The 25894-nt window shown below is 36.9% G+C and overlaps 1 protein-coding gene across 10 annotated transcripts in view; it reads right to left on the reverse strand.

Moving 5' to 3' along the window:
- rapgef1b (Rap guanine nucleotide exchange factor (GEF) 1b) overlaps positions 1 to 25894 on the reverse strand; it is a 43833-nt gene that overhangs the window by 10045 nt on the left and 7894 nt on the right. For 2 of the 10 annotated variants that reach the window (XM_077194388.1, XM_077194385.1), the window contains exons 2-13: positions 14613 to 14755; positions 13595 to 13773; positions 13273 to 13429; positions 13102 to 13190; positions 12873 to 13022; positions 9891 to 9953; positions 8764 to 8884; positions 7632 to 7815; positions 6571 to 7047; positions 5654 to 5859; positions 3889 to 4044; positions 1626 to 1778 (exon numbers count right to left, since the gene is read on the reverse strand). In XM_077194388.1, the coding sequence (XP_077050503.1) occupies positions 1626 to 1778; positions 3889 to 4044; positions 5654 to 5859; positions 6571 to 7047; positions 7632 to 7815; positions 8764 to 8884; positions 9891 to 9953; positions 12873 to 13022; positions 13102 to 13190; positions 13273 to 13429; positions 13595 to 13773; positions 14613 to 14755 (2078 nt within the window). Of the gene's footprint in view, positions 1 to 1625; positions 1779 to 3888; positions 4045 to 5653; positions 5860 to 6570; positions 7048 to 7631; positions 7819 to 8763; positions 8885 to 9890; positions 9954 to 12872; positions 13023 to 13101; positions 13191 to 13272; positions 13430 to 13594; positions 13774 to 14612; positions 14756 to 25894 lie in introns of all 10 variants that reach the window. The other 8 variants (XM_077194387.1, XM_077194384.1, XM_077194392.1 and 5 more) reach the window with 6 other exon arrangements.

The raw sequence follows: 25894 nt of genomic DNA on the forward strand, positions 1-25894 counted from the left end.
GCAGGCATCGAATATTCACCTATATACACACAACATTGTTTAAGCTCCTCATGGTTTGTCTCACGACATACAGTAAACGTGCAAAATACCACTAAAGGCACAAAATAAATAAACAAGAGTTTACATTTTCTGAGGAAATTCGATTTTCCAAGCAAAAGTGCTGCCACTACGCTAAGGATGGTTGCTTATGATATTCTGGTCTCTAGATACAACTCAGGACCAGGATTATTATTATTATTATTAACTTATTTTAAATTTTTATTTTAAATTGTACACGTTTACATGAGACTGTTTTAAACTAAAAACTGTAAAAAAAAATATGCATTTTGGACGTTCATTTACACGACAACTGCGTTTTGGGGGCCTGAAAAAACAAACTTTTGAAAACGGGTTTCAAAGTGCAATTTTTTTTTTAAAAACAATACCGTTCTCGTCTCCGCGTAAACTACAAAAACACGACTTTGTGCAAGCGGTGACATCATGCGCATATAACGTGTTCAGTCTATAGACATGTAGTGTTTCATTGCCTACTGTACTGGCCTGGCAATAATAATACAGTGTTCTCTTTTCATTTTTTCGCAGATCTGTGTGAATGGGGATCATTTTGACAACATTGTCATCTGTACGCGAAAAACGCAAAGGAAAAACTTTTCCTTTTTTGGTACAGTGTCGTCGTTTAAACGTTCCCAAACAACTAAAAGCATACAAAAAGGCGTTTACATTACTTGAAATAATATAAACATTAGCTGAAAAAAAACTTTTTTCATTGCAGTTAGTGGCAAAAGCAATATTTCTCCAAGTACTAAATTAACTAAAACTTCCAGACCCCTAAAGGCACATGGGGATGGAAAAAAAAGAAATGAGAATGGAGAAAAAAACACTCGCAAAACATAAACACAAGTTTTCTCAGGGGAGTGCAAAACTTTTGCGCAAAAGCATTGAAATTCCATGCAAAAGCATTTTTCCATCATCATGTCCCTTAAGTTTAGGGGCTCTGTAAAAACCAAAACTAAAAACTATATAGATATATTATTTATTTATTTATTTATTCAAAATTAGCAAAAATGAAGAAAAACAACAAAATGAGTAAAATAAAATGAAAACAGAAAATTAGAATCTAATCCAAAATATTAACAGAAACTATAATAATATATTAATATCAAAATAACACTGGCCAGGACCCCATTTTATTATCCCACATGTGAAAATTGTCCAATCTGTTTCAAAAAGCAATAGCATACCTATCTTTTTCACTAAAAAAACTCAAGACTTTTCACTGAAAACTGAAGTTATAAGACACAGAAATTACATTTAGAATGGGTTTACCACTAGATGGCATCTATGCACACACATTTACAATATTTTCTTAATATAACATTCTTGCATAATGCTTTTTGGTTGTTTTTTACAACAAAGTTATTAATACCTTTTTTAGTATACATAAAGGCTTTAAGGAAAGTGTTACCAAAATAGTTAATAAATAAATGTTATATTTTTGATAGAAATGCAAAGACAGTTATTAAGGACTAGTTATTATAATTTGCTTTATTTGAAAAAATAGAAGCCCATATTCCGATAATTACTGAAAAGTGTGTGTGTGTGTGTGCTTTCTTGAGTGTGTTTACCGCAGAGGTAAGAAGCGAGTCAGAAAGAGAAGACTCAGAAGGAAGACAGACGGCCAGAGAGACCAGAGAGCTGGCCAAGGACCCGTTAGAGACACCACTACCATCTAGAGCTCTGCCGGCATTGGTCAAGCCAATCGGGTCAGAACTCTGCGACTGGTGGAAACAGAAGAAAAGAGAAGAAATGGGAGAGGAAAGATGGAATCAGAGGAAGTATTTGAAATAAATCTGAAAAGAAGGAAAAAGACAGGAGAACAGAGATGGAAATATGTTCTAGTCTGTGTAAAAGAGCAGGACTGCGAGTTTAAATTAGTAACCACCCACTAAAGAGAGAACAAACTCTATCGGACAATACAACACAACGCTGGAGAAGTCAAATCCTGGCGGAACTTCCGGATGTTGCTTAGAGGGATTAAAACACCTGCAGGGACTCGCCTGGAACACCAGCAACAACATTCCAATTCATCCCATCACACACACAGCTCAACAAACATGGTCCAACATGTTTCCCGGAGAGATCGGGAAGAGCTTCCCCCATTCTATTCCATCTGTGACATTCTGGAATGTAAGCATCCAACAGAGACTCAGAGGAGGGAGTGAGGAAAAGAGATAGAAAGAGTGTGTGTGGTAGGGGGATACATATGGAGCCTCACAATCTTGCCCCACACACACACACTTTACTGAACGAAATGGTTCAGTCTTTCCTTAGGCACACACTCACTCACATAAACATCATATTGGTTCTTCTCTGACCTCTAAGGTCAGGGGTCAAGAGCAAAGAACATTCCAGAGCAATTCCCAGATTCCGTTACCATGACAAACTAGTTTAAAAAACTCATCACTAGGGAGAAACACTCCAAATAACAGCTTGCTGATCTCAGTACCAGTGTAGTATTTATTAACATTTTGAGAAAGCTTTTTATTTTTATATTTTCAGTTTTCCTTTTAATTTTGTTTTAGTAATTTTATGTTATTAATTATCATACATTTATATTAATTTCAGATTTAGTAACTTAAGTACTTTAACTTCAATTTCTCATTTATTTTAGCTTTATTTCAATTAACAAATGACTTTTAATAGTTTTAGTAAACAATAATAACACTAGGAATAACAGACTCTTTCAGCATCTTCATTGTATATTTTCATCATAGCATTTTTTAAAGCTATATATATATATATATATATATATATACACACACACACACACACACACACAGACACATTCAGTGAGGACAGAAAAAGTTGATGCTAGAAACATGTCATGCCTGGTTGTATATAATGTTTTTTTCTTTGGATGATACTATCAACAGTAGAATCTGAAATTCTAGACAAAACATCACAACTCTTCATAAGCTATCGTAAGATACATGGAACATGCGGCAAGAGCTGGTCATCTTAGATGCATTGCAGAAAATAACTGATAAAAATCAATGACAATTGATAAAAAAATACCCAATGACATTCTAAATGTCAAGACTAATAAAAAAACTTCTAGAGATAAAAATATATTAAATAATTCATTTTTTTTTGTGTACAAAACATGGGCCAAATTTATGCCAATCAAAAGTTTGACTACACAAGCCACCTTTGATGCAATGAGCAAAAGTAAAAAAGTGTTTAATAAAGCACTAGAAGGTATTAGTGAAATCCAATGCAACTGGAGGCCAGAGTTATTCAGTAAAATAATGTACTGTATGTATGAGGGGCACCCGTGATCTTTAATGCTACATGAAGATTAAACAGCATTTTGATAAGCCATGGATTTAAACCTTAAACCCAGATAATCAGATAAATTAAGATTAGATAAGATTTTAGACTTAAACTTTAATACAGCTTTGGTTCCGGTTCCAAAAGTCACCAAATAAAACCCAAAAAGGACAAAGTGGACGTGCAAACTCCATAAATAATCTTTAAGTCACATCTGAACAGCGGTTTAATAACCACCCCAGGGAGACATGTTAAAAAGGATGACAAAACCATATGAAAAGCACATGTGTGCCAAAAACCACACACAAAATGGCCAGAACACACTGAATACAGATACATAAGCAGACGTACAAAGAGTATAATAGGCTTCATTCATGAAACGTGTTATATTCTGTGTATTCTGTATATATATTAATTGTATTATTAAATACTAGCCATGAAATACTTAACAGACTTCTTCTTAACACACTTTACTTCTTAAAACTTTGAGAGAGGAAAAAAAATCCTTCTTAATTGTTTACATGTCCTTTTCACTCCACTCCTAAACTGCTGACTCACCACAGGCGTGGTCAAAGAGGCGTGGCCACTGAGGAAGGAGTTAGACACTGATAGGCTGAGACCAAGAGCAGGCTCCGCCTCCTCCAGAAGCCCAACAGGAGGAGGGAGAATTGAAAAAGAGGAAGAGGAGGATGAAGAAGGAGAGGTATAGGAGGCCTAGAGCACAAGACAGAAACATGGCACAGGAAGAAGAGAGACAGAGGAAAGAAAAGAAGAAGAAATCAGGTTAAAAAGTCAGTAAAGTAAAGAGAGTTATATTAACTCAGCTGGAAAAAAGTAGAAGCTGGTTTAAATGTGTTGGTGTGTGTATATACAGTAAGTGTATATGTATATATATATATTATAACAACAGTTTTAATAAATAAGCTATTGCATTTAGTATTGCATTTACTAGGAACTTGATACCCAACAGTATGCAGATAAAAGACCATAGTAAATAAAAACTTGGTCATTTACAGCCGTGTAGAACTATTTCCCTTGCAACAAATATATGAATTATACAAGCTTATAGCTATTGGTAAGAATTATTTTATTTATAATTATTAAAGGCTTAAATGAAAATATTCTGACAGTGAGACTTACTTGGAAACCACAGGTAAAACCATGCATGGCTACTAGCTACCACTGTCAAATGATATTATGAATCTATGCGTTATATAATAAAAACGCCTAAACACAGGTAAAATCTATACACAAATAATTCACGAACAAACTGCCATAATTTCATAACAAAAATGAATTATATTCCCCTACATACCAACCTAATAAATCTAATGCAATATAAATTACTATAACATAGTATTTAATATAAAAATGCCCATTTCTGCCGAAACCATGGTACATACAGTCAGTGTTACTACAGTACATTCATGGTAAATAAGGGTGGTGATTTGGTGATTTGAAAGTCTTTTAACTTCTTTCATGGCACAAAGTTTCTCCTGTTTCCCTCATCAGTCTTGTTGGGAATGCTGAGGCTGTTTCATCCGATTTAAAACTAGTTTAATCATCGAGTGATTTGTGGTTTGTACCAAAGGTGTGCGTCAAATGATAAAGTTTCTCACTGCATGTCTCAGCGCTGTTTAATAATAGTGTCCAGGACTGGAAGTAAATGAAAAGAAAAAAACACAGAAAAAGCGAAGCCGACTAATGCTCAAAAACAGCCCGACTGCTGGCTTGGTGTGTCCCGTCTTTAAGCGTTCCGACAGACCTGAGAAACGTTTTCCTGGTGGTGCGGCTACATTGTGGATAGATACATGGCTGCAAAAACAGGGGGAGGGAGGCGGGGGGGATAACATTTTAAATCTGATAACATTTTATTCTGATGCTCCCCAACAAACATTCTACTGACTATAAGTACATGTCAACTTATTCTCCTTACCGAAACCTAACTACTAATACTCTAATGAGAGTTAGTTGACATGTAGTTGCAAAGTTACTTATAGTTATTAGAACATCTAAAGTGGACCATTGAAATAAAGTTCAGGCAGAAAAGGCAGAAATTCCCCACAGCATGAGAGTTCCGGTTTGGTAAAGAATCTAATCTAATCTGTAACTCTTTTACAAAAAACTAAAAAAACATAGTTAATCCGTGTTTTCCACTTGACTTTACAGTGACCCTGACGTGTCCACCAGAGCAGTCACATGGGGCCTAATCTAAAGAACCTCAGTTTGACCTCTCACCTTTCAGAGCTTAACCTTTGACCTGCTCCGCGCTCAATGCCCTCAGGCACATGTCACTGATAACATGCATTGGATGATAACTCACCAGTTGTCTCTGTTTGGGTGGCAGCGCTGGCGGTGGGACGGGTTCATGCACAGAGTCTGAGCTGCTGTAGGAATCGTTCAAGCCGTAAACCTCCTGAAAGCGCTTGTTCCTCCGCTGCTCGTAAATACTCTCGCTCTGAGGCGTCTGATAGAAGACGGACGGCTGCGGTTCCGAATAATCCTCCACAAACTGCATGTACTGCAATACTACAGAGAAAAAACACAGTTAAAAATACAAAAAAAGAGGCATTTGCTTGGTTTTGAATTCTGTATCACAATAAAAAAAGACTGAAAAACAGTATACACTACCGGTCAAAAATTGTAATAATTAGTTAATAATTTAAGTCTATTATGTTCACCAAGCCTTTATTTATTTAATCAAAAATACAGTAAAAACAGTAGTATTGTGAAATATTGTTAGTATTTAAAATAACTGTTCACTAGTTTAATATTAAAACTTAATTTATTCCTGTGATCAAATCTGAATTTTCAGCAAGAAACATTTCTGATTATTATAAATGTTGAAAATAGTTGTGCGGCTTTATCCTGAAAAAAAAAAAAAATGCATCCCAGTTGGTTTCCATAAAAACATTAAGCAAGCAGCAATATTTTCCACATTGATAATAATAAGAACGATTATCGATAAACAAGCACCAACAATAACAACAACTGAGGACCAAATCAGAACTTTAGAATGATTTCTGAAGGGTCATGTGACGATGTGGCAATTCATAAAAATCCTAAAGATCCTAAAAAAATTGGCTTCATTTTCAAAATGTAATATCTTATGTATTTCTTTTGGGGTGAAATAAGACCCAGGCGTGTTCCTGCATGATATTTCAAGAGATTCACTTGTTCATTAAAAATCAAATTTCTTCTGACTGCGAATTTATCACTTTGTGCAGCTTTTTCTCTTACTCTGTTTGCCCTTCTTCTCTGGTAGCGGTGGCGGGCTGTCGGCGTCTGTATACTGTGAGAGTTCGTCTCCACCGTTGACCTGAGGTAGGGGTGACACTGGCGTCAGCAGCGGGAACGGTGGCGTGGGCTGCTCCTCTTCTGATAGGTTATCGTAGTGCGATGGGAGGCGCTCGTAAAGAGGGTACGCTGATAAGATGGGTGCGGATCGTCGCTTCTTCTGGGGGAGGGCTGGTGGAAGCACCCTATTGGTCTGTCCAGGTTTGAGGGGTGGAGTCCAGTACTCCAGGGAAGCCTGACTGGTGACGGGAGCACTAAAACGTGGGTGGGTGGGCGGGGCCTGGGCGGGGCTTAATGACTGAGACTCCCCGTGGCATTCTGGGAGAGGGCTCAGACTGCTGCCAGTGCCGGTGGGAAATGGTAACGGGTCGGAGACGGACAGATCCTGATGTAGGAAGTCGTAATCAGGATCGTATCCCTCTATAGAAAAAAAAGCAGAGGATCAAATCAGGGTACGCTTACAAAAAACCTTCAACTTTTACTCAAACATTCATAATAGAAGTCATTATTTATGTAGCTCTTTATACAATTCGGATTTACAATTATAAACAGGAAAATAACAAATCAATGATGCCAACTTTCTGCTGTATAACAATAGTGACATTATTGACAGTGTTGATTCACTTTAGTTCAATAACTGTGTAAAGTTCATCAATTATGAAATTAGTTCAATTCAGCGATAAATAGCGCTACAGAAGACAATAGTGACATTTTTCAGCTATAGTCAGTTCAGTGTTGATTTAATAACAGTGTCAATGTTGCAAAATTTGTCAATTATAAACCCAAATTTGATTCAGCTATAAAGCAGCTCTACAGAAGACAACAGTGTCACTATTGAGCTCAATTCAGTTCAAGTTTTGTTCACATCTGATAGTGTCAAAATCTATGATATTAATGAATATTAGGTGTCTTTTAAACCAAAGGTGACCATGGCAAGGAACCCAAACTCCATCTGGTGACAGAAAACGAGGGAGAAACCAAACAGTGTAATAGTGTGTGTATACCTAGTGTTTCACAGCTAGTGTTGCGAGAGCACTGCCCGCTGTCTCGCTCCAGTGAGGAGAGCTGCTCGTCGGACTTGCTGAGCTTTCCCATACTGTTACAGGGAGAGAGACGAGGCGAATCCCCACCGTACGACTGGCTCCCGCCGGAGAAACGCCTCTGGAGGAGATCCACATCAAACTCCTGCTGCTTTAACCACAGAACAAACCAAACATCAGCATCACACTGAGGTTGTAAAGGAATTCTCTGGACTTTGAGCACATTACAATGACATGCAAAACCATTATGAGAGGTTTTGGAATCAGTCTTAATGTTGAAGTTCAATGCTCTCTTGAAATGCCATTTTTTCAGTTTGGTCTGCTTTATTGGCATGACAAAAAAATACATTTGTATTTTAAAAGCTATGCAAATAAAGCCAAATAACTATAGGGCTAATGGTAAAATACAATTAAATGAATAATAAATGAATGAATAAAAATAGAATATGAAATTAACATTAATAAAAAAAATGAGAACGAATTAAATGGTTTTATTTAAAACATATATATATATATATATATTATTTTAATAATTCTTGTTAATTAATGGTGTTATAGGTAATTATATATTTAGTAAATTCTTTACATATACTGTATATATTTTTAAATATATTAGTGCTGTCAAATCGATTAATTGCATCCATCATAAAAGTTTATGTTTGTGTGTGGGTGCATGTGTGTGAGTGCGGTTATTTGAGTGTGTGTGTGTGTGTGTGTGTGTGTGTGTATATATATATATATATACACACACACACACTCACATAACCACACTCACACACACACAAACACAAACATTTATGTTAGATTCAATTAATTGATTTGACAGCACAAATATTTCTATACAGTTATTTGAATTTTATTAATTTTAGTACTTCACCTTAAACCTTTTCCAGTTAATTTTCATTTTTTATCAAATGTTTTTATTTTGGCTTTATTTCAATTAACAAAAATGTTTTTAATGGTTTCAGTTAACAATAAAAATACAGATTCAAACACCATTCAATATTACATACTTCACTTTTAAGTTAAGAAATCAAAAATCAATTAAGGTTGTTACAAAAGGTCAAAGTTCAAAGGCCATGATCAGGAGCTGTACCTGTCTCAGAGCTCCAGGAGGCAGGTTGAGACCACATGATCCTCGACTCATCGGCGCTACCACGGCAACACGCGTGGGGGAGGAGGCTGACTGTCGCTTCTTGGGAGGCAGAGCAGGCGGGCTATGGGCACATTATGCATAAATATGCAAATGAGTTCACAAGTATGAAACAAACCATGTAACAAGGTCAAAAGAAACGAGCACAGACAGTCTACACACAGTTAGCGAGGGTCTAGCCAGGAATTTAATTGGACAGACTCACACATAACACACACATAAAAGTAGCACAGCAGTGGAATGTGTGGGCGGTGAGTTCGGATCTTGGGTTTCCCTGCCGTTTCTTTACACTTCAATGAAGCTCTACCAGGTAACCATGGAAACATTAGAATAAACTAATCACAGAACACCCAATGGGAAGGATTAGAGCGGGATGCATCTCTAGGCAAAAATCCTGAAGGAATGTGCACAGGATTCCATTAGGAATTTTTTTTTAAAATTTGGAATGGTTTCATAAAATCCAAAAGGATTAAATTAGAATATTCTAAGAATCAAAATCAGATCCTACAGGATTTTAGGAACACTTTCATCTTACTGAACATTTATCGGGTTTTATTTTTATCTAAAAGATCCTGAAAATTCTCTTTTGATGCACTAAAGAAATATTCTATTGAGAATTATGATATTCCTATTGGAAACTACACTGGAATAAAATTGGAGCAGAAACAATTTTCACTCAGAAATTGCTAGAAAATCCCACAAATAATGACAGAGAAACAGCTAGTAACACATTAAGCGTGAAAGTTATATTCCAATAATCTTTGTTTTCTTCACAACTTCTAAATTATTTATTACAAAATTATCCCCATTAGGATACTTTATGATTGACGGCAAATTATTTTTAGAAATTCCATTCACATTCTTTTAGGATTTATGGACTATGCCTCATTGGTCAGCCATGCAATCAGGCTTTCCTCTGATTGGCCGTCCCTCTGCTATGTGCAATCAATTTGGACGCACAATGCCACACAACCACATGCAGGTATGGGCCACCCTCCAATCAGGGAGGCCGAGGGGTGTAACTGTGTGATGTCAAAATGCACACAGTAGTACACCATTGACTAACGTACGTTTCCATCGCTGTGGCCCTCCGCTGCCCGGCAACAGGATCGGAGCACAACTGCATCCTGTTCCTGTCCCATGACAACCAATCGATCACAGAGTACAGAGGAAGAAGATGAACATACATTTCCAGAAAAAAATGGATGAAAACCAGAAAATGCAGAAAGACAAAGATGATGTGTGATTGAAGGACACAAAGATGATGGAGAGAGAAACAGATACAGTGGTTGAAATGCTAAACAAACAAAGTGATATTAATTAGAGCAGATGCCAGATTTAATTCAGGCTGAGAGGGACGGATGTACAGTTTCTTCAATACCTTGAGCAGTGGGTTTAACAATGGCTACTGTGATGCAAAATCTAGAGCGCAGGGTGGCTGATGGCCGATATCATGTTGTTATATATTAAAAGAGAGATATACTGACAAACACTTACAAAAAACAAAGAGTCTAGGACAAAACATATAGTGCCAATGAAATGTCCCAAATAATTTCTGACTATGCACAGCAGTGGCGTCATGCCCATTCAAAGTGAGGGGGCACGTGCCCCCTCAGATTTTTCCTCCCTGATAATTTTTTTGTCACAACTTTATTCCTAATATGCTCCATAATTACCAGAGCCTATAACGACTGAAATGTATTCTTCTGGATGTGTAATAAATCGATCAGCATCAGCCCGCCCCTTTTTCCTAATATGGTATCTGTGTATATCACATCTAGACCCCTATGCGCGTAGCGCTCTATAATCTTTGCTGTGTATGTGCAAGCAACTCGCTCGTCTCGCACGTTGAGCTGGCAATGTTTTACAGATGGTCTTGAAGTGGTAAGTGGGCAAAGCAACAAATCGGCATTGAATTAGTTATCGGATGATATTAAAAGGTAGTGGGATTATTTGTGGTTGACCTGGAAATTTTAACTTGATCAAAAAGTTATGGATTTGATATTAGCTGGGAATTCAGAGCATTAACTTAAGTTGTGTCAGTGTACCGCTATCGATAGCTAGTCTAACCGTAAACTAGCTGGCTAACGTTACTGCCTGCCATAAAATTTGTACTCTTTACAAGTTCCTTATTTAAAATATAATAATGAGCAGTGTAACTACAGTATTTCAATGATTTTACTAAAGTAATGTTACATATTACATTGGATTTGATTACTTTTTTACATTTCTGTCAAATATTAACCATTTTCAAATAAACGGGGTAGTGTTAACCTTATTCAGCACTGAAATCTGTCAAACTTCTTTCAAAGTCCTTCATCACATATTAATATTAAAATAACTTAATTTCAGACCCCCACAAAGTCAGACCTCAGCACCTTTAATGTAAGATCGTTCTTAGGTCACATACCAATTTAAAATCATAACATAAAAACTGCAATGGTACTGTTTTTAAAATCATGTGTAGTAGGCCTGTAGTAAGTGTACAGTAGGTGTGTGTGTAAACATGCTTTAATGAAGTAGACTTCAAAAGCTTTTGAATTTGAGCTTACAGTTCTTTCATCAACCTGTCTTTTACATAAACTTACAAAATAGATACTTTAACTTAGTCCTCAGATAGAGGAGGGTTGCTGCTAGCTCCGTTAAGGTATTTCTGTTCCTCCCACACTGCATTAAAATGGTATGTTTAGCAGCCAGAATTTAAAAATGTTCAGGGGGAGAAACCCCCTAACCCCTCCTAACATGATCCATATCACCCGTCAGAAAACAATTGCAACGTCTCAGATTGTGCCCCCCCCAGAATTTTTGCTTGCATGACACCCCTGATGCACAGTATTTTATTATAAAGGTTTACAAAAATACGGATTGAGTTGTCTCTAAAAGCAGAAAAAAACGAATTTAAGTTTTTGCATATGGATTATCAGACATTTAAAAAAAAGCATTAAAATTCCGATTTAATGATACAAAATACTTTAAATATTAACTTTAAATGAACATTTACTTACTTTATATAAACTGAATTCACTTATAAAATAAATTGAAATTGTGTTAATCATAAAATACCTAAATATCAGCCCATTTATTAGTACATCATTTATTGAAAATGAGCATTTACACACATTTCCATTGCAAAACTTAGTTAGAATGAAATGTGACATTAAGTAGTGTGATATTTTGAATGAACTACAGCTTGTTTTCGTTGATGTTAAATTAAGTATGGCATGTACTCTGACTAAAGTACTCTAACATATTCTCATACACCCTATACACACACACAGCTCTTATCATCAGACAGCAAAAATAACTCGCAAACATCTGTAATTCCCCTTCACAGAAAGTGTGTATGATACAGTTACTACTTGCATGTCTCTACTTACAGACAAAACGTAAATGAAAAAACTTCTGCTACGGAAGCCAAACGCCTTTGAGAGATGATGCAGTCACATGAATGTGTGCGTGTGTATCGGATGTCTTTTCATTTAAATATATTTAGATACTTACTTGTGGAAAGTAGAATTAAGAATGAACATGACGTAAATTACCATCACTAAATATACTACATACTGCAAATTATTCTGCTCACTACTCAACTCAATGCACGCTAATATACTCCCTGAGTATACACTACAGCGCACACCTAAAGTATACTTGATGTTTGCCTCATCAATGCATCCTACACTCTACACACAAGCGTATTTACCTTAATCTGTCGGCTGTAAAGGAAACAGTGAGGTATCAAATGATTTGAGACAGAACCAAAATGAAGGTCTGAGTTTGGAATGGCACACTAGCCTAACATTCACTGTGCTTGCAGTTTTCAGTTTGTATTCAGTGAATGTATGGAATACTTTGATGACCAACTGCATTTAACAGAAAGCAATCCTACAAGGCAACAGACTCAAGTCTTTGATTTTAAGCATGAAAAATTAACCCAGAATAAATTTTTTTAAATATGTCTTTTAAAAATATGTTTTGAGAATCTATCAGTTTCTTTTTTCCGTTTTCTGAAACCACAAACAACAATTTCAGATTTCCAAGTCACGCTGTCATACCTATGCTCTGCCAGTTTGAGTCCTGGTAGAGGAGGTTTGGGCGGAGCCTCTTCCTCTGACATGTCCGTCAAGCTGTCAGTGGGCGTGACAATGGGCTTGGTTTTACTCAGGATCGCTTTCTCTCGTTCAGTTAGAGGATTTTCACACACACTGAGAAAGAGAGAGAGAAACATTATTAAACAATCTCTGTGCAAACCTGATAAATCCATATGGGCCTTTATGACTGTACCTCTCAGCTTTTGTCACAGGAGGCGCTGGTTTGTTGGGGGACGTCGGGGACGGTTGCTCATGTTTCTCTATTGTGAGTTTCACCAGCTCCTGTTACAAACGCACACACTCCGGTTATAAATATGCCAGTGTTGTTTTAACCTTGTCACAAACACTCATCTCATCCCCTCACCTTCACACCATCCAGCACGCCTTTGATCACCGTGGTGACGGTTGCCACGGTGTCCTTGTCGTCGAGGTCGATGCCCTCCAGCATCACCTGGTCGGACCAACGAATGAGATTCGCCAAACTCTGATAGACGCGGTTATGACAGGAGGACATTGCCGAGCTGCGGAGAGAGAGAGAGGGAGAATAATGGAGAGAGGCGGCATGCAAGCTGTAAAATCCATTCATATAACACTCTATTTAATATGGTACTTGAAGATATTTTAAGATTACCACGGTATTACCATGGTACACGTTGAAAAACCATAGTTAGTGCTGGTCCTCTCACCTGTGCTGTATCCGAGCCTCTACCTGCATCAGAGGCAATATGGCCTCCAAAACTTTACTAGCTGAACCAGGAAGCATCTGGAGAACTTTTGTATCGACGCTCATCTTGTCGACAATCGTCTTGAAGTAACGCAGAGCGCTCACCACCTCCTTCTCCTGTTCCTCCAATCGACTCACCTTCTGTTAAAAGACATTCATTTTAGTTACAGAGGATGGAAAGTTGATTTTCGCGATAATAGAGCCGCAACAGAGTTACAGTAGAGTTGAGATAGAGCAGCAGTAGAGTTATTCTGCAGCTAAAAAGACATGGAGATAATCTTTACTGAGATAGAGCTGCAGTAAAGCTATGAGGGTATACAGTTAAAGTACTGATGTAGAAAGGCAGTCGGGTTACTGTAGAGATCTGAGGGTCTAAAAATGTTTACTGCGGTAGGGCAGCAGTAGATTTACTGTAGAATTGAGAGTACATTAATTAGGATGTTAAGTCGATGTTTGCAGTGATAGAGTGGCAACAGAGTTACAGTAGAGTTGAGACAGAGAAGCAGTAGAGTTAAACTACAGCTATAAAGGTGTGGAGATAATCTTCACAGAGATAGAGCTGCAGTAGAGCCACTGTATAACTTAAAGCATAGAGTTAATGTTCACTGACAGCAGCACTAGAGTTGCTGTAGATTTAAGAGGGTATACCGTTAATGTGCACTGATGTAGAAGGGTAGTGCAGTTAATGTAGAGTTCTGAGGGTGGAAAGTGAATGTTTACTGTGGTAGAGTAGCAGATTTACTGCAGAATTGAAAGTAGAGAGTTATTGTTCACTGATGTAGAGCGACCGTAGAGTTGCTGTAAAGTTGAGAGGGTTGAGTTTGGAGTAACTGTAGAGGTAAGAGGGTGGAAAGGTAATGTTTACTGTGGAAAAGCAGCAGTAGAATAACTATAGAGTTAGTAGCTAGTTAATACTGACTACTGTAGAGTTATGGAAGAGTAACTGTAGATCTCAAAAGGAAAGAGTAGAGTTGCTTTACCTTGTTGACGGGTTTCTCTGGAGTCTTCACTGCAGGCTCTGGCTGGAGTTGTTTGCTTTTCTTAGATGGAGTTCTTTTAATCTTCGGGGAATGAAATTTCATCAATTTCATCGTGAAAGAGGAGAGGTGAGACTTCTGGGATTCTGGAAAACAACAAAATACAGAAGGATAAATTCACAAGACAAAAGTAGTACACATCAAAAGGACAAAAAAAAGAAGCTTTTGCATTAAAGAATTTACTATTAAAAATCTGCCACAGATCAAAAAACCCCAGACGATTTGTGAAATTTATTCAGGCTTCATCTTTGACGAACTCACAGAACAGTTTTGGTTATCAGAGAGATGACAGATACATTAAGAGAAACGATCTGTCACTGAAAGAGGAGGGTGGGATACTTACAACCAGCAATCAATGCAAGATCAGAGTCGTTTTATATAATAAGCACAATTAAACTATACAAATAAACACATACAAGCCTTGCTGGCGATAAACATCACCAAACAAACGTGCTCCCACAGGCAATTACATAAACTAGAATCCCCGTCTGTGGGGTTTTATCATAATTGGAATTTTATGGGCTGTAATTACAGAGAGAGAGAAAGACACACACACACACACACACACACACACACACACACACACACACACACACACACACACACACACACACACACACACACCTATTTCTTAATTTATCATCCTGTTCAAAGTAATATCTGTTAAATAATACTCTCACATGCACAATTAGACAGACTCTAAACTGCACAGCTCATTCAGAAATCATTGCTATTGTGACATCACATCACAACAACGAGTTGTTGCATTTACAAACAACATTTACTAGGGCTGGACGATTTTGGCTAAAATCATAATCGCGATTAATCGAACAAGTTACCTCGATTACGATAATTGAACGATTATTTAAAAAAAAATCTCTCACGTGTCACTGGCAAGGCTTATACTGTAAATATGTTCACGGTTATTTTTTTTAATGAAAGAATGCATAATCCTATCTTTGTGATTCTAAAATAAGGAAACACACAGATAGCTTTTAATGCTTACTTATATATATACTTATACTAAATATTTCAAACAATTGAATCAAACAAAGCATACAATGCTTGAAATAAAAACGTCTTATAAAAAAGTAATTAAGTTTTAATGTAAAAAGAAAGTTTCCTAAAAATTTAGAAAATAGTTATTTTTGTAAACAAAATAAATTATTGTAAATATTGCCATCTTAAAAGTAAAATATAACTTGTATAAAACTAAAAAAACTAATCCTTTTCATATTGTGTAGCATTTGTAAATGATTGTGTTATCGAAACCTGCTTTGTGGAGTGGAGGCACTTGTTGCTGGGCGTTTTCAGTCTCTCTCTTTTTTCGCGTGTTTCTTTGGTAGACTACAAGCGGCTCCTTTTGCTGAGTTGATTCAGTGTTTGAGTTCCCTTTCACACAGAGATTCCAGAAAATACACGGATAAAGTGGCCAGGGATTTGACCCGGGTTCGTTTGACTTTGGTTCATTCATACTGCCAGTGATTTTCCGGAATCAAGAGAGTGCGTTCATACAGGCACACACAACCCGCAAAGACACGTGACATGTCCCAGCGGCGTCTATAGTTTGCTTATGAGCTGCGATTTCTCTTGAAAAACCACGCTTGTGCATTTTTTTCTCTGATTCGATCATAAACTAGCGCATTACGAACCGTTTCACGCTGGCGAACGATCCCGGCTTAGCGCCATCATTACGACACGGCATTCATTACGGCTTTTGTTCACACAGACACAGCGCGCGTTCCGGGACTGAACACGGCAATGTTACTATGTCCCCAACCTGGCATCAATCCCGGGTCGTTTTTGCGTTCACACAGAAGGTGTTTGTTCGGGCAATTTCCCGGGATCAACGCACTGTGTGAAAGGGGCTCATGTTGCTTCAATGTCGCAGACTGGACGGGGGGGAGTTACGTGACTAGACACGCGGTAATATGTTTTAAGGGGAAAGTACATTAACACACAGTGGGCGGAAATATTAATAGGATTAAAAGTCCGAAATAACCGACATGGTAAAATTACGTCGGTTATAGGCTCTGAATTTCGGTTTCGATTATTTTTCGATTAATCATCCAGCCCTAACATTTACATAAATCTGCCCACATTTACTCAGTATAGGAACTTCGACCCTCTCCACTACGGAAAGGTTACACAATCATAACAGAGATCATTTCTCAATAGAAATCTTAAAGGTGCAGCAGCAAAACAGCCTGTTTAAAGATTTAAAGTGTGTAAATTACATAGACAGTAAAAGAAATGGACACAGCGACCCCCTTGATTTCAAAGGAGAAAACTGAAGCCCGATTAAAGCACTCACTTCCTGATGGCTGAGCGACTGCGCAGGCTCAAACTGAGCTTGACGACAGTCTGACAGTTGTAAATCTTCTAGTAGCTGTGCCATGACAAATCTGAATCACTTAATTCCTCAAAAACGTTGTTGAAATATTTTGTCCTGTTTCTTTTATGGACTCTCTATCTATGGGCTTCTCCCTTGACTTTATGCCTCTATGTCCCCCCGATTGCCTCATAGACAGTAAAAGATTGCCTGCGAGCTTCTCCTTTCTACACGGTTTTTCTCTACAGTGGAAAGAGATTTGTGTGGTTATGACGCAATCGTTAGCCTATTTTTACAAAAACGGCTTCTACGGGGCCATAACGTAAGATACAAAGTAATGGAGCCTTTTATACATTGTCGTGTTTCTTTAGAAATAAATAATGGACAAATTAAGTCTTTGGACGCCTCAGATGTAAATTTATTCCCTGTCAAAGTGACACCAAAATGAATGGGAGTCAACGGAATGCTAACAGCAGGTGATGGTCTGCTACAATGGAGGCCCCTGCGAGGCTTCAGTTTCCGGCTGATGGATTACCCGCTTGGTAAATTCGGCATGACTAGCATTACCAGACAAAACTGAGGAGTCAGAGAGGGTGGAACGTGGTCACGAAAAAAAACAATAATGACTATTTTTGGTGTAGGAAACCTTATCTCAACCTTTTTTTATTTGTTTTAGCTTATTTTAATGCTTATTTTGTTTTATTTTAAATGATCTTAAATCATCTTGAGGCCCCCTTGGAAGTTTGTTGTCCTGGTTGAGAACTGCTGTTTTAAGCCCCTTTCAGAAAATTGCAGTGCCTTCTGTGTGAACGCAAACATATCCCGAGATTGATCCCAGAATGTGGACCTAGTAACATTGCTGAGATCAGTCCCGGACACTCTCTGTGTGAACAAAAGGCAGGACTGATGCCGTAAGGGGTGTGTTGTAGAAATGACACTGAAGCTGAGATCGTTTACCAGCTTAGTCGACTGGTATGCGATGCACTAGTTTATGGTCGAATTAGAAAAAAATGTACGAGCATGTTTCTTGAGAACAAACGCAGATCATAAGCAACCTTAACATCAACATCCTGATGTCAAGTATCTTTAAGGTGTGTGAATGCACTCATAGATTACAGAAAATCACTGGCAGTGTGAATCAAACAAAATCAAACGATTTTCAGTGTATTTTCCGGAACCTCTGTGTGAAAGGGGCTCTAGAGTGTGTGTTTAAGAAGCGTGTACTTAGTTTGGACAGCCTGTAATCATACACACTCTCTCCAAATACATGGATGCACAGTTGACCTCTGATCCCTCACGAAAACCCAAAAAACTTTTGGGTTACAAAAATGCAGGAAACTACATTTCATGTTTGTGTGTTTAGATGTGCATGTTGACAGCCATTGTTGCAGAAAGGGACTTTTCCGTTCAGAGCGTGCTCAAAACAATGCCTTCTGGGTAAAACGGAAAAGTTGTATTGTAACTAACATGGGGGGAGCCATTATGCTCTAATACACACACATACAACACTTAATTAACCTCTCACACACGCATGCATGGTGGGCGTATTAAGGCCTGTAGGCAGAAAAGAACAGCAGTGGAGCGTAGGTAATGTAGTTCTTTAAATGAATGTAGTTCACCACTAAAATCCATACTACAGATCCATATCACACACCAGCACTCACCAATCAATCTCTACAATACAATACTGAGTGTGCAAGTGGCTGCATCGTGCAAAGTCAATGTAGTTTTGACTTAAGACACCTAGCATTGTGCAAAAAACAGCGCCGATGGGAGTGGAAAGTTCTGCGCGTGATCTACTGACGACTCAAATGAACTGAGGAACACAGACGCACCCGGATCATTTCCATAATGACCAACGCAATCTACCAGCACAAATTCGCGTCTGGTTTAAGCCGTAAATAATGGTGCAAATACCAGTAAATTGCCTAGCACAAACCTTAGTAAATCACCTTTCCCTCAGGTCATTTTGAACCGAAACTCATTTTTAAAACATTTACCGTTCATCGGAGTGGTCCAAGACCTTGGGACTTTTGTAGCAATTAAACCACGAATACACACACACACACACACACACACACACACACACAAATTGACTGTGAATTGGTAAAACTTTACCAAAATATTATTGTACATGTTTAAACGTGTATCTGAATGCATACTGAAGGAGCTGACTTTATGACCCAGCGGAACAGCTCATGTTATATATACTGTATATATTTTTTCCCACAGGAGTTTGGCAGAGACACCCAAATTGACCCAATGTGAGATATTTTGAGCTGGTCATTACATGTATTGAACATTGCATGAGTTATTTTGAATTTCAGTTGAAAGAATGTGAAGAATGTGCTTAAATAATATTATTTATTGATAAAATCTAGAAATTTAAAGGTACATAAAATAAAAAATAATTAAAAAAAAATATCCCAAAAGAATTTGCATTAAAAAACATTATAAAAATGAAACAATATAAGCTTTCTGGACAAAAAAAAAGAAGTATAATTTTAGGGCTTCGGGTCATTTTGACCCGCGAGGGAAAGATTTGTTACAGAATGCAAGAGAAAGATGAAATTTTGTGTCTGAAAGAGAAACTCCTACAAATAGACATGCAATAAGGTCAGCCACAAAATAACTGTCCATGCCTTTTCAGAAATAATTTATCACTGTCTTTAGTAAATCCTGACAATAACTGCAAAAGTTGGTTTGCGCTGGAACAAGCTGTTAGTAAATCCTTTATGGGATACTTCGTCCCACAAAGAATGCAAAGTGCTCCACTTGACCTTCAATGACCTTCAATGTCCAGTGTGACTCATAATTGGATCTGAATGCCAAAAGTTAAGATGTTTTTGACAAAACTGTTTTAAATATAACTTATTTCAGAGATTACAACTAGATGCAATCGCCCAATTAGAAATGCAATGTCATGCAACAACAATATTAGAAATGCTTATTGGTATATTAAAGAGTCATTTCCTAATTAGGACAGTTGGGCCTGCCAGGTAAGGAGTAAGATTTGGTTTCTGATGGTTGTATTACAAATTATCTATGCTTTTTGTCACTGTTTACACTCTTATTTTTGTTTTTAATCAATAAAAAAAACCTGGAAGATTAAAAAAAAATGCTTATTGGTGTATTCAGATAAATGTTTCATGTACTATTAAAATAGACAAAGTAGTATATACTGAAAAAAGGAGAGTTGATGTCATCAAATAAAACAAACAATGATTAGTGTAAATCCTCAGAAAGCACTGGATCAACAAGACCCTCATTAAAGGGATAGTTCACCCAAAAATGAAAATTCTGTCAGTATTTACTCACCCTCATGTTGTTCCAACCACGTAAGACCTTCGTTCATCTTCGGAACACGAATTAAGATATTTTTGATGAAATCTGAGAGCTGTATCACTCTTCCATAGGCTTCTTCAGGGATTGAAACTTGCCAGCCCCGAAAAGTTATTAAAGACATCATTAAAATAGTCCAAGTGACTACAGTGGCTCAATCTTAAGTTTATCAAACGACGAGAATATTTTTTGTGTGCAAAAAAAACAAAAATAACAACTTTATTTCAACTATTCATTTCCATCTCTGTGGGCCTCGAGTCAGTTCACTAGTGATATAGCAGTTTTTTTGTTGATATACGTCACACGCATCACCCACATGACCAGCATCGGCTAATAGTGAGCCTACGTGTGACGTAGCTCTATGCAATCACACTAGTTTAACTGACTAGAGACCCAAAGAGAAGGAAATGAATAGTTGAAATAAAGTCGGACTCGTTATTTATGTTGGTTTTTGCGCACAAAAAATATTCTCGTCGTTTGATAAACTTCAGATTGAGCCACTGTATTCACTTGGACTATTTTAACGATGTCTTTAATAACTTTTCGAGGCCAGCAAGTTCAATCCCTGAAGAAGGCTATGGAGGAGTAATCCAGCTCTCAGATTTCATCAAAAATATCTTAATTCGTGTTCCGAAGATGAGCGAAGGTCTTACGGGGTTGGAACAACATGAGGGTGAGTAAATACTGACAGAATTTTCATTTTTGGGTGAACTATCCTTTTAATATGACCAATTACATAACGTTAAGTGTACAATTTTGGTTTGGTCAATTCATTATTATTTAAAACTGTTGCAAGTCTGTCACTGTCTTCGCTTACGATTAATTGTCATCCAAATAATTGTGGTTCATTTAGTTTCCTTTTTTGTTCATGTCTCTTAACTTAAGCTTAATAAATATTCACATAAAACTTGAAAGAAATCAAATTTTATTGAATGTTTCTTTAAGGCTTTGTAAGCAAGTACTGCACAGGGATTGAATGACATGAATAATGATATTTTAAATATTTAAAACCAGAATTTGAAGTGCACGAATATTCATGTTAAGCACATTAAGCAGCAAAGGCAATAAGCCTGAAGTGCATTATGGGTAACCCTGATGCTGTGCTTCAAGTCTGAGTAAATTATGCTGTCAATCAAATTCCACTTAATGAAGAACATTTCAACAGACAGGCTAATGTAATTCTCTGAAAGATCAACTATAGCACACTTCCCTCCCTCACTCCCTCGCTCTCTCGCTCCGCCTGAGGGAGTGTTTTCACTGTCTTTAATGGAATGCTGATAATATAGATTGACGGAAAAACAGAGAGGGAGGCATCAGATATTAGCTGGTCTAACTACAGCCTTCAAACCATGTCCATTATGGACTAATGAACACACGTGTGTCTGACTCTGAACACCAGCACAGTTGCAAGAAAAATGAATTCAGGAATAGGAAGCCCTGACCAAATCCTGCATCATTTCCTGTCCAGTGACCCCATCATCACAGTGACTGCGTTCCCCAACCTCCGGTTCAAGGTCTGCTTCAGCAGGAAAGTACACACATACAAACATACAATTAGTCCTAACTCATGTCACCTGTAGGTCACAGCCACCACTTCCTGCTTTGGCCTCAGACCTACCCATCAACTTCCTGTCTGGCTTTTATGCACAGGAGCACTTCCTGTGCTGCCCATCCTCTTTACAACAAAGAGCACTGACCTCTGGAACACTGAGTCATGGATATAAGCACACCCTCTTTCTCTCTCTCTCACACACACACACACACACACACACACACACACACACACACACACACACGTTTATTTACATTCCATAAACGTAATGGTTTTTATACCTTACAAACTGTATATTCTCTCCCCTTACACTAACCCTATCCATCACAGAAAACTTTCTGCATTTAAAAAAAAACCTTTAATCACTTTATTTTTATACCAGATTTACAAATGAAGACGTCCCTAAAGATTTTGGTCACTTCTGGGTACAATTTGTCCCCAAAATATAGTTAAGTACACACACTCACACACATGCACGCACGCACACTTTGAATTTGGTAAGTGCTACATTTAGCAATTTAAACTACAAAATACAAACACCATTTTTTCATATTAGTCAGAAATATTAGGAATCTACTAATATAAAATTTAGAGCAGATAATCTGTTTTCTAATACAAATCCATTACTAGCATATAAGAGCTAGTGATTTGAACAAAGCCAAATTATAAGTTTTAATGTATAGCAGTAATATTTAAGTTTATTGCCTTTACAGCCTAACAGGCTATTTCATGGATTCAACATTAAATAAAAACACATTTAATAAAATTCAACTTTGTGAAAAAAAAAATAATATTGTATATGCATAACTCTATAAAAGATTCCTTAATTGTACTTGTGATAAAAATTGTAAAAGTGTTTTTTTTGGGGGGTCCATCTTACAAAACATAGTTTACCTGATTAAAATTGGCGTCTCTTAAAGTAGAATACAAATACTATAAAAATACCAAAACTAATACTATGATAACTAAACCCCCCAAAAAGAGAGAAGTAATATAAATATTAGGCTATCTGTTTAATTGATCTTCAGTTTAGTAACACTTTCGTGTTTCGTGTTACGAATTAATTTCGAACATGAACTAAAGAGCAATGCATTTTTAAGCATGCATTCATTTATGTTATTTATCAATAATGTTTTAGTTAATATTAGTTAATAACAAAATAAAAAGTTCTGTGTCCATCTTATAAAAAAATATTTCCTGATAAAAAAAAATCATTACTAACAATAAAAAAGCTAATTTTAACAAATTTATTAATATGGTCATAATCATATTTTGACTTCATTTTATTTTAAAAAATATACAATTATGATTTAAAAATAAAACATGAAAAGCTCAAATCTCACATGATGCCTTTTGTTTTAAAAATATTTTAATATATATTGGTCTGTGATTGCCAAACAGGAATTATTTTATTGAAATTGATTCATTTACATGCACGGAGTTTCTATGTTTCATAAACACAAAAAAGTGCATTTCCTCCAGATGACTGATGTAGTTGAAATAGATACTGACAGGCAAAAAAGAGTCACTTTGTGTCCCTCAAACGCATCATGCACAAGAATGCACATTTGCAATACTTATAATCTTGTTAACAGGCTCTTGTGAGAGTGAGCGTCTCAAATCTCGGCATGAATCTAACCACACAAATCACACGGCAGGAAACGCTGTCATAAAAGAGGTGTGGAGAAACAGGTGCAAGAGGAGGAGAACTGGGTTACTGGAGCAGACGTGATGCAAGAGACTTACTCAAGTGAAAAACACGAGGACAGCAGACAGAACGGAGATGAGATGAGTTATCTGGACACGCTTACTAACAGGATTTGTGTGTACAGGTTCTGGATTCAGGAATTCGGTGTAGTTTTCATGTGACTAATGCAAACACATTCCCCCTACATTAACCATCATCATTCATCATCATTCACGACTCTATGGACAAAATCAAGTCCTGCACGTTTGTTCTTGTTTGAGAAGACGTTTCACTGGATATACATCACAACAGGAATGAAATGAATCGCAGCTTCCGTTTCATGCCAACTTAAAGTTAATTAGAACAGTAACATCATGCACATAATTTTTTCCAAAAAAAGATTGAAAAAAATAAAAACAGCTCTGTTTTTATCCATATCGTTCAGCCCAAACACAGATGATTTAAATACACAGGCATCATCCTCTGATATAGAGTGCCACATTCCATCAAACACACGCTGTGGTCCTGATCTATTTCTGCCCTTCTGCTTTACGCAATATCACACACACAGTGACTCTGTTGCCACGGTGACATAAGCAAAGTGACACATGTGATTGACGTGTGTCAGCTGAAATTAGCTTCTATTCTTCCGTCTATTTTCTGAGCAGTGTTACTGGCGTCTATAACACGAGAAAAAAAAAAAAACCCAAACAAACAACTCTTAAAGGGATAGTTCACCCACAAATAGAAATTCCCCTATCATGTTGTTTCAAACCTGTATGAGTTTCTTCTTCTGAACAGAAAAGTGGATATTTTGAAGAATGTCTGTAACCATACAGTTGATGGACCCGATTGACTTCCACAGTATTTTTTTCCCCAACTATGAAAAATCAATGGCTGCCGTCAACTGGTTCCAGACATTCTTCAAAATATCTACTTTTGTGTTCAACAGAGGGGTGAGTAAATGTTGACAGAATTTTCCTTTTTTAGGTGAACTATTCACATTCCACACATTAGAATTATATTTTTTCTTCATTGTCCACTTTAAATGTTAACTGTTAGTTAATTCAAATAAAATTATTCATTGCTCTTTCATGTTAGTTTACAGTGTATTAACTAATGTTAACAGATAAAGTTTATTAACATTTGATTTAAAAAATATACATGTAAATGTTGAACATAACATTAACCAAGATAAATAAATGCTGTAGAAATATTGTTCGCATTAACTGATGTAATATAGTTCACATTAACTGATGTAATAAACTAATGTTAACAAATGAAACCATATTGTAGCCTAAATCTTACTGTATTAGACATATTCTCAAAACAATTCCTATAAAACAATGTGCAATATCTTTGGACACCCACACTCATGCCTCTTTTCATCCATCCAATATATTTCAATACATTATGAGCTAATTCTGTTTGTCAAGATGTTTTGGAAATATCAAATAAACCCAAAACCTGATGGGAACAAAATAATTAAGGAGCTTCCACAAACTGCAGTGCAGTCTTCAGGGTTTCAGAGACGTTAGTGACTTCGAGACAGTCAAAGTGTCAGGTAAACAGAGTGTTGCAAGCAGACAGACTATACGTCAGGAAGACTGATGATGTTATAATAGTTTCTGTTTGGTAAACAGAGCATTATGCAGCCCGAAAGCGAGTGACTGCACAGCAAGAGGAGAAATGCACAGAGATATCATTTCCGGATGGAAAACACTTGTTATCCTTCACTCACTATCTCCCTCTCACACACACACAAACACGCTCACGGCCTTCCTCAGAGAGTCTCATCCTGCTCTCAACTCTCTCTGTCTGGCCTTGGATGATGTCTAACAGAATTTCCAAGAGTATTTTCCCCCCATTTATTCTTTACAAAATAACTTTAAAAAAATGATAAAACCTCAATAAAGAGTCAACCAGCATGAACCAAATCAACCAGCATGAATACTTACTCAAAAGTCATCACGAAATCAAAATTGACCCCATTACTTTCTCGATACATTTGACACTATTCCAAATAAACACAAAGTTTATCTTCGTAATGTTTTATCAAACAACTTCCATTTTCAGCTGACATCACCAAGTCCACTTACTTTTTAACTCCTCGCAGAATCAATTCAACCACTTTTTATGATCCAGTTATTGGATAAACTCAAGTTCTTAAATTTTTTCCTGTTTCACTTGGAATTACACAGATTACAGAAGTAAAAATGAGTTACCAACGAAATTACAGGCTTGATCATCTTTTATGAGGGAATGAATGAACTACTAACGTAACTGAATCAGTCAAACTCAGTTTTGTCTAA

The sequence above is a fragment of the Siphateles boraxobius genome, unplaced genomic scaffold (assembly GCF_051911475.1).
Source record: "Siphateles boraxobius isolate OS27281-9 unplaced genomic scaffold, OSU_SipBor_1 11, whole genome shotgun sequence".
Lineage (NCBI taxonomy): Eukaryota > Metazoa > Chordata > Actinopteri > Cypriniformes > Leuciscidae > Siphateles > Siphateles boraxobius.